Source organism: Hydractinia symbiolongicarpus, chromosome 4, assembly GCF_029227915.1.
Source record: "Hydractinia symbiolongicarpus strain clone_291-10 chromosome 4, HSymV2.1, whole genome shotgun sequence".
Lineage (NCBI taxonomy): Eukaryota > Metazoa > Cnidaria > Hydrozoa > Anthoathecata > Hydractiniidae > Hydractinia > Hydractinia symbiolongicarpus.
Genome location: NC_079878.1, coordinates 20267389 through 20277529, shown reverse-complemented (window position 1 = coordinate 20277529; position 10141 = coordinate 20267389). Strand labels below are relative to the sequence as shown.

Below are 10141 nucleotides of genomic sequence, written 5' to 3'. Positions count from 1 at the left end.
TGTACAGAATTACCATGCTGTAAAGTTTCACTTTTGAAGTGAAACTGTGCAGAATGAATGAGACTTTGACGTAACAAATTCGACCGACGAGGAATAATTTATTGAATAACTCACAATGTAAATTAAATGTAAATTTTTGCAATATTTTTCTGTTACCATATTTAGTAACTATACTCGAATAATTTTATCGTCTAGGGGGGCCCTAACTCCTTGCTTTAAACATTTTCTCTTTATCCAAAACACAACAAATGGCTGCCATATTAAACGTTACGAACATGCACGTGCAGAATAACACTCCTACTTATATTCATAAATAGTTTTGGAAGGCTGGACACAAGGTAAATCGATTGCTCTTTAAAAATACACTTGTACTTTTTTCATCTGCGTTAATTACGTATGCGTAAGTTCAAGGGAAAATCACCATGGGGAAATCCCCATGGGGAAATCCCCATCAAGGTGCACATGCGCAAACGTACAAACACAATAGTTGTTATTCTATATTATAATGTTCTAAGAAAACGCAGACAATTCCCTTGTTTGTTGAACTAGCCGAATGAACAAAACAAGTTGCAACACGTAAAAGGCGTTGGATTTTTCTTGTAAGCAAAAAAACACGCAGGATGGTAAGCTTATTATATTCTATATTTCATGCAGTTAGTGAATTATTATAAGAATTAATAAAATATAAAAGAGCGAGTGTTACGAAATACGAAAGCTACAAAGTTTGTGGTTGTTGGAAAAAGATATATTTATGTAGTAAAAATTAATTTTAAAACTTTCGAAATCCAGTTATTGATGTTAAAAGCTGGCTTCTGATATGAATCTCTTTGTAGTCTATCATTAATTTAGTTTTCTAAAGGAGTGTCAAGCATGCATCTATCTTTAATTCTAGTTTTAAATAATTTTAAAATAATTTAAGTACAGGTATTTATTCACGGAGGTTTCAATGCGTAGTAACAATAACACTTTACTTGGCTAGTGGAAAAATCGATATATGGTGACATTTGTTAGGCGAAATTGTATTTTTATCAGTGGATAGAAGTAAGTTTAACAAAACTATATGACTTAAATCTCCAGTTACTAAATCCAACCCAGGCTACTGTTTTCTGTGTGGTTTGTTTGGATTCTGTAGGAATCATAGACAAATGTGTTTATAGAAGATATTTATGTTGGTGTTACGAGACCTTATCATCATTGTAAACACTTTTTTAAGGATTTAGATGAGTAGAAAATGTGCTATCTAACTCAACATGCTTAGATAAGAAAACTGTCCATCATTAACGCTATTTTGATATCTCTAATTTTGTGTAAGAAGAAAAATATTTGGTCAAAAGTGAACTTTTTGTACAGGGAGAACATAAAGCAAATTTTAGACTATTAAAAATTTTAAAAATCAAAGATTTAGTTACATATTTACACTTCTTTTTTATTTACACGAATATTTTCGCACTCTAAAACTTTACACCGTATACATCTTTTTTGTCTTGTCTGTAAAATTTTTTATTATTAAAAACAATTTTAGGTGCTGGCTGAGATTAACCAGGAAAAAATTGTCTTCGTCATGAGACTGAGGAAAGTTATAATTGATCATATGAAAGTGTGGTTCTATAGGTCCAGGGAAAACAAAATTGTGACTTAAAATTGCAACAAAATAAGGAAAGCTCAAATCAATGCTTATGAAACGAAAAAAAGTCTAAATTTTGCCATAAGATAGGAACAACATGTAACATTCTCTCTAATAAATATTTTTTTTAAATGCGTTTGTTTCTTTTGTCATACTAGTCAGTGGCCCGTGGATACATCCACGGGTTCACCCGTCCTTTATTTACCGTATTTCGTGTGTCTCGGTACTGCAGTTACTATTTTGCGTTACAGGCAGACGTGTACGGGTATTATAATATAGATCTAATGACTGCGAAGTAATACTCATATTGGCATTACGGCGCTGTTTATAAACACATTCTGTAAATAAGGCTGAATCGTGAGGTTATGCCACCTCTTTCCCAGCGCTAATTGTCTCTATTTATATAGGGACGGCAAGACGAACGAACATGTCTTTTTCCGGTCATCTAAAAAGAGACAACAGGCGCTGGGAAAGAGGTTGGAAGTTATGTTCTCACTAGTGGGCTAAAATATGCTCTGCAAAAATAAGAACATCAAGTCGCAAAACAAATTTTACTGGTTCTGATAAAAAAGCATTTCTTTCTTATAAGCCTTTTTATATACATGTTGCCGTTTTGTAGTAACAAACCGTCAACGTCTTTCCCAGGGCTTTTTTTTATTTTTGATATTAGCACGATGTTCGTTTTCGCAATCTCAAATATTGAAAAACAAAACAAACAAACATGGGGATCCGGCCCACAAGCCGGTCATTTGCTTGTATCCTTCACTACAATAGTTTACAATCTTTCCTAAAAATATCGTTTTACTGAACGCAACAAGCACCCTCGTCCCTAGGGACTTTTTCCGTATTCAATAAGATATACAATACCTGGAGACGAGGTTGCGCGACAAGTTAAAGACTGAATATATGGCTAATACACGACAGGGCGTAGAGGTGAAAATCTTCAGTGTAAAAAGCTGTGAGCTATATATATATCTGTGAAAACAAATACACCAAAAAATTTGCTTCCAAGGTTCTTCTCTTGGAATGCGATGACTCATCTCTTGCATCACGTATGGTTGTACTATTATATTCTCTTCTCTGATCCTTATTCTGCGTAAATTATAACTTCCATTACGTCAGCAAATGCGCCATTATGAATGCAGCCATTTCAAAGCAGCGTGGTCATTTGATGAGAAAAGCTAAATTTGAATAAAATGTTTAGGCTTTTTTGGAGAAACTAGATCGGGAGGAATCTTATAATTATTGAATTCATTATCTACACCAGATATATTTTCGATATAAACAGGTTGTTTTGAAGTGGGAAGTCCCCTGTAAGTCTAAAGAATTGCTATTGTGAGCTTACTGCCTCACAAGCTTAAGTTGGCATGGTAACACAAACTATCTTTAGAATGTTTTACAAAACAAAAGGTGATTCTGGGAAAAGTAAAAATAAATGTTTTTGTAGCTACTTATGCAATTTGATAAACATAATGCACACCACAACAAAAGTTGTGGGTTATTAACAAAAACCATAATTTTTGTTTTGATTGATTACTTTAAAAAATCCAAGGTTTTTGATGAGTCACTTTGTTGTCAAGGAAAATAACGAAAGGACACTAAAAACCTTAATCTCATTCCACGCAAAAAGATATGTAAATAAACCATTTAAACAACCTCGCCCCAGGACTCTCCTACGCCTATACTAAAAGAACGCATCAGGCTATCAAAAATTAGTAGATTCGTGGGGACGAGGTTTCCAAAAGGACTGCGTCGAACAAATCTCCGTTTTTTATACCAGTGACTCTCTCTATCTCGAACTTGCGAAGGACTAAACAATTTGTTCGAGATAAAGAAAGTTTAAGATATAGAGGCAATTCTCTTAAAAAGTTAAAAATTTTGTTAACCAGAGCAAAAGTGCGAATTAAAGGTTGATTGAAAGTGAATTTGACTTCTTGATGGAATGCTTAGAAGAAATTCATACATTAGTTAAAGTTAAATATGTTTAAAAAAATATGTACTATCTCATTGCTTGAAAGATTTCGGTCTCTCGTTCATACATAGCCGTCCCAAAGAATCATTTCACCTGCTCACCTTTGTCGCTAAACAAGGCAGTATCTTTCAACACATCTAAAGTAGATTAAAATTCTGATCTTGACGGATTCCGCACAAAAGGATCAAATATTTCACCGATTGAAACCTTGTAATCTCTTTCTCTCTCTAAACTAAGAAAATTAAGTGGATTTTTCCACGTGTTCAAAAAACTAGTCTTATATAATAATGCTGTAAATGTGTGTGTGTGTTTTCACTAATGTGTGTTTACCGGCACCAAAGTGTGTATAAACACCGCCTTAACGGCACCAACTATTTTATCGGCACCAATTTTGGTGCCGGTAAATTTATTGCTGCTATGCCCATAAAATAGAACCAAAATTTTTGAAAAATAAAAGTGTTTTTAGTCTGTCATATATGCATCACATCTACTACAAGGCCGATAAACTTCCTTACTTTGCTTTCTTTTGCTTTACTTTAACCATAAACACTATAAATTTCTACGTGTGTTAAAACGTGGGTTTAGCGGAACCTGAAAAAAACAAACTTTATATTTGATTTTTCTTTTTTATGTTTTGTTTTTTGTTAACATATACTTCTGAGTAACTACTAACTAAAATATTCCGTTAAAAATTATTTTGGAGGTTTTGCAGTTTTTATTTAAGATCTCTACATATATTATTTTGGCCGCAAGAAATATGTAGTTCTGAAACCACACGAAAAAACTTTGTTGTGACAGAAATTGTAAAATTAAAAGACGACCAAACACGTGGTTTTTTCATGAGCCACTAAAAATCCTTTGTAATAACACCCGTGTTCTTTGTGTTCACAACGGTTTCACTGCAGATTTATTTTACTTAACTTATAATACGTGCATGCAATCTGCATGCAATTTACAGGACATTTAAACACAACAGTATTGTAGGCCATAGATATAATTTATTTTATCTCTATGTGTAGCCCATATATGGCGAATGAATAAAAGACTTTTGGTTGGTTTAATAAGTATTGTTGATTTGCTTTATAATATCAGTGAGGTTTTTGATACGTTTCACTAAAATATTTTATTAAGTATACATTTGCTGAAAAAATTAAAGAAACTCCTAGTCCTGGCTAATTCAGGAGTTGGAGTTTTAAGCAAAATACATTAATTCACAAACGTGTAGCTTACAAGTGGCTGGTGGTTATTTTTTGAATCACAAAAAAGTGCAAAATGAAATTATAGAGTGGAATATAACAAATTCCCACCAGGGAATTTCCTAATTTGATATTTTTGTTGTCAAATTTATACATAAAAATAGCTCTTAACCAAACAGAGTGGAAGGGGGACCAGAATGAAATTTTACATAAAATGTTTCCAAAAAATTGAACAGGACAAGCGATGGTAAGGGACAGCAATCCCAAACTGCAGTGATTATTACCAAAACTACAAAACTGTTTCCACAAGCGATGGTAAGGGACAGCAATTGCAAACTGCAGTGATTATTACCAAAACTACAAAACTGTTTCCAGACAGGTTACGAAAGGCAAGCCTTTTATCGTTAAAGTTAGTGATCTTAAGGGCTTTAGCGCCTACATTTTAGTTATTCCAAATGTATTATGTGCCATAAAAAGTCATAGGATGGCAAAAAGGCTTTCATGAACCTGAAAGATTGGCTCAGAAATAGCAATGTATTTCTTAAAGAAAAAAAACTTATTCCTGTTCTTATAGTTTTATACATAATATATTTATACATTTATGTCAGGGAAAACTTTTTCTGTTTTTTTTTCTGTTATTCTTTATTAAGGCAGTTCAGAAACCTGACCTTGCACTTTCCATCTGCAAAATTAAAACTAAGAGTGAAACACTTTTACAATATCGCGCAGTAGCCTCCTGGTTAATAAAAGCCCCACGGGCGATAAGAATTTGCTTCGAATAACCGAAATTTTGAATAACTGAAAATTTCACCCGGGTTGTGGAGGTGTTTATAAAAAAAGATATATTCAGATACTACTGTACTGTTTTAACTAATAATAATACCAGAAACAACTTATGAAGGCTTAAGAAATCTTTTATTAAAGCTGGCTTTTTTGTTTCACAATAGTGTTTACTGCCGTGGCTGTTATAGATGAGAAAGAGAATGTAGTGGGGCATTTAACAAAAGGAACAAGTGGAAAATACGCAAAGACCATCTTGGTCATGACAAAGAATAAGAATTCCTTGTTTTCTCTATTTTTCTAGAAATGGAGAAATGATGGAAGTGTTGAAAAGGTTGCTTTGTACATAGTTCTATTTTTATGAACAACATGAATCGAATATTTTCATCTTCAAAGCTTTTTCTTAAAGTTAAAAAACCTTATTTTTGCTTTACATTTTCAATAACTGGGTGAGTATTGGGTCCAGGGAGTAAGATAACAGCCTTAAATAACTGAAATTTTAAATAACCGAGGGAAATTTACATTAAATTCTGTTAAAACATTTGGCGGAAAATACAATCTTTTCATATAACCTAAAATTTTGAATATGTGCAGGTTCGAATATAGTCTACTGTACTTTATATAAAATATTGTTTGCCCGTGTAATAGTTTGCGTAAGTTCCTTGTTGTTAAAGCGCGCTGTAAGTCTATCTGTGGGCCAAAGATGATAGTTGCGAGCAGAGCTGGGAAAATTCTTGTGGATTTTTTCACGTGTTAACGACTAGTTTATCAAAAAAGAGCTTTCCTGTTTTACCGGACGTTGCGCAAGCTTGGTTCTTTCCAGTTTGGATAATTTATCCCATTACACATGACAAATCCATGTATATATTATATTTTTCGTACACATTATAAATGTGTAAAAAACGTGCTGAAAGAAGTTTTGAAAAGATCAATAAACATTTTGAGTTGCTTTTTTTAGACTAGTGATTAATGCACAATGGCGGAACCCGACCGTAACGCACTTGGGGCAGAGGGGGAAACTGAAACGAATGAATCAACTACAGAAACCTCCACCTACGGTTTATTAATGGCCGCTGGTATTGTTGTGATGGGCATCGCCATTCATTTAACAAACATTTCCCTCCCGTATTTGTCAAGAGACCTTCTAACCGTGCTTGCAGTAGTTTGTGGGCTACTAGGATTCGTGCATCAATTCATGACAATTCATATGCAAAACAAAATAAAAATGTTAGAAAAAGAGCAAAAAGATAGAGAAAGAAATCTGAAGGAAAAACAAAGGCAAGAAGAAGAAGAAAAAGAAAGAATTCTTCAAAAAAAGCAAGCGCAGGAAAAAGAAGAAAGAGATTTAAAAGAAAAACAAAGGCTACAGGAAGAGGAAGAGGCCACAATAAGAAGAAAACAGACACTTAAAAACGATCTAAAAGGTTCGTTTGAGCAGGTTCTCGATACAATGTTGGTATGTCGTACACATATTGAGAGAGAGCAAGCAAATGTCAATGATTATCTAGACGTTAGCGAAATGCATTTGGAGCTGGAAGCAATTAAACAAAATATAAATGACGCATTATCCCAATTTAGCACTTTACACAGCGAAAAAAGAACAGTTATATCAGAATCTTTTGATGTTCTTGATCAGATGAATGTAATTACCAGCTTCAATAAAGAAGCTGAAATAAAAAAGGAGGAGCTGAAACTATATCAGAAAAGATTGGAAGAAGTAAAAACAGTTTATGGCGCAACATCATATGGTCGACTAGCAAGAAAAGTTAAATCTCAATCAGTTCTCATTAAAGAAGAAAACGGTCTTGAATTGTATAAATTACCAGTAAAATTGATCGACTCGGTAAATACTTCTATTTAAGCTAGCTTCTATTTAAATTCTATTAAAAAACTATTTAAATCTAGTTGCGTATGTTGGCATTTAGCAATGCGATGGACACAGTGGTCTCAAATAGACATTCTGATTTAGAAGTTTCTATGTAACTTACACAGGATTCTATACTTTTCTCTTATTCTAGGATTCGACGAACAAGCTGAGACTCTACGAGTTAGGTCAGGAAAATCCATCGAAATCCAACAAATATATAATGATGGCAGGAATGACAGGTGCTGGAAAAAGTTTGCTAATTAACAACATAATTAATTACGTGTATGGCGTGACATACAGAGATAAATTTCGCTTTCAGCTGATTGTGGACGAAGAAGAGATAAAAGAACGTGGGCCAAATGCTTCAAGGAGCAAAGCAGAAAGCATGACTAGTTGGGTTAGCAGTTTTGTCCTTCATCATGATGAAGGATTTCGAATTAATTACAGCTTGACGATCATTGACACACCTGGTTTCGGTGACACACGTGGCATAAAATACGATGAAATGATAATTGACCAAATACGTAAATTTTTCGATAGTGAAAATGTATGTCCAGTAAAAGAACTTTCTTGTATAGGACTTGTGATACAAGCAAGTCAAGCAAGAATAACAGAAGAGCAAAAATACATTTTTGATCAAGTTTTAAACATCTTTGGCAAAGATATGACAGACAATATATTTTTGTTGTTTACATTTGCCGACGCTCAAGCACCTCCTGCTTTGGAAGTTGTAAAGAATAACAAAATTCCATTTAATAAAGATGCTTCTTTCAAGTTCAATAATTCAGCATTGTATGCTCCGAATAATGATGTGGCTAGCGATCACTCTTGGGTATTTGGTTACGATAGTTTGGAAAAGTTTTTCAATTACCTAGGTAAGATCATTTCAACAAGTTTAGATCTGACAAAAGAAGTGCTCAAGAAAAGAGATGGTTTGAAATCTCTATTGGAATGTTTACAAAAGGAAATTGACAAGGGGATGGACATGCTTCAGTGCATCGAAAATATGATTAACGACATTCTTGCATTAAAAGGCACCATGAGAGCAAACAAAGATTATAAAATCAAGTCAAAGAGGTATCCCCAGACAACGAAAGTCATCAATCACAATATAACAAATTGTAAGGCATGTATGTTTACATGTCACGATCCATGTTACATTGATGGCGATAACAAAGAGGGCTGTGCATCTATGAACAACGGAGAGTGTGTTACTTGTCCTGGAAAATGTCCTTGGGACAGTCATTCAAACGGAGACAGGTAATTTCTTTTGAAATATTGATTGACGTATCGCCCCACAATAAAATCTATTGTTTAATTATATTCTGTTTACATTAAAAAAATTCATTACGGTTACTATATGCTGGCAACAGTCAAAAAGAATCTCAGGTACCTAAATAAAAGTAATTTGTCTATCTATCGGTTTCTGTACTACTGTTAATCTTTTTCAGTGCGATAATAATCCTAACACCTATATTCGCGTTTGCATTTTTTTATATTAATTATTGTGCGCAAAATATGATGTGATGTCGGTCTCACAAGAGTTTTTGTTATTTTTAATTGTCTCTAATAATTTAATGTTATAATTTAAAGTTTCGTATTAAAGAAGTTACGAATTACAATTTCTCCATTGTTTAGAATTTATGTTTATGACGAGATTGAAGTTGAAAGCACAGTTGAAGACATGATGAATAGATACCAAATTGCCGTGAATGACAAAGATGGCAAAAGAAAGTTGTTACTCAGTATGCTAACAGAATACAGAGCGTATAGAGAAGCAACGTTCAACAACATACGATCCGCGTCGCTGGCTGCCAAATCCTTGGAAGAAATAGCACTTCGTCAAAGTTTTCTAACAAATGTGACATATATTGAAAGGTTAATCAAATCCGAAGAAGCCAGCAGTCGACCCAACAAGAAAGTACGTCTTGAGCAGTTGGATCATTTCAGGAAAATAGCTTTAACTCTGCAACAGGCGCGTACAGATCCGAACAGTCTCACTGCAACAGTTAGCAATTACGAAGCCACCATTTTGAATGCGATCAAAAACATCAAAGATGAAATAAAGGATGGTCATTCTTACTTTTCTGGTAATTATGAATCGAGGGCGCATAATAATTCGAGTAGAAACCGAAAAGTTGATGAGGTTAACAAAAAGACAACAAAATCAAATAAAGGAGGATTTTTTGGATTATTTGCGTAAACACAAAGACTTTTAAATATTTTGCAACCTATAAAAGTAGTAATCCAAGCCTTTAGGCGAGGAAAATAAAGACAAAAAATACCAGAACGATATTTTAATATTTTTTTTTTTTATATTTTCTGTTAAAGTTTTGCGCCATGCAACATATGAGATATTGTATTTACGTCTCCCCTCTTAGCCAATCTCGTTAGAGATACTTTCGTGGTAGTGATAATTAGAGTTATAATTAATTGTAGATTTATTAAAAAATAGTGAGTCTATATAATTGTCGCTGCTTGAGAGCAACAAGAATCCAATGTGGAGTTTAGCGCTCGTTTTCTTCTTTTTGTTTCTTTTCCAACAATATTGGCGTATCTGCAAATTCTTGTTTAAACGCTTTTTTATTTTTGCGGGGACTTCCACATGGTAAGACTTTATTATAATTTGGCACGTGTTAATTTTGGGTTTATTAGTAGTTATTCCTGTAGTTTATACTTCTGAATGTTCCTTTAAAAACGTT

The 10141-nt window shown here is 33.6% G+C and overlaps 1 protein-coding gene across 2 annotated transcripts; it reads left to right on the top strand.

Moving 5' to 3' along the window:
- Window positions 1-487: 487 nt before the first annotated feature.
- Window positions 488-10141, top strand: LOC130641734 (uncharacterized). 2 transcript variants are annotated; one of them, XM_057448673.1, is made up of 5 exons: window positions 604-623; window positions 893-1041; window positions 6531-7415; window positions 7591-8699; window positions 9078-10141. In XM_057448673.1, the coding sequence occupies exons 3-5, from the start codon at window positions 6549-6551 to the stop codon at window positions 9640-9642; spliced, it is 2541 nt and encodes an 846-aa protein (XP_057304656.1). In that variant the 5' UTR covers window positions 604-623; window positions 893-1041; window positions 6531-6548; the 3' UTR covers window positions 9643-10141. The 2 variants fall into 2 exon arrangements, with proteins under 2 accessions (XP_057304657.1, XP_057304656.1); XM_057448674.1 differs by lacking the exon at window positions 893-1041 and having other exon boundaries at window positions 488-623.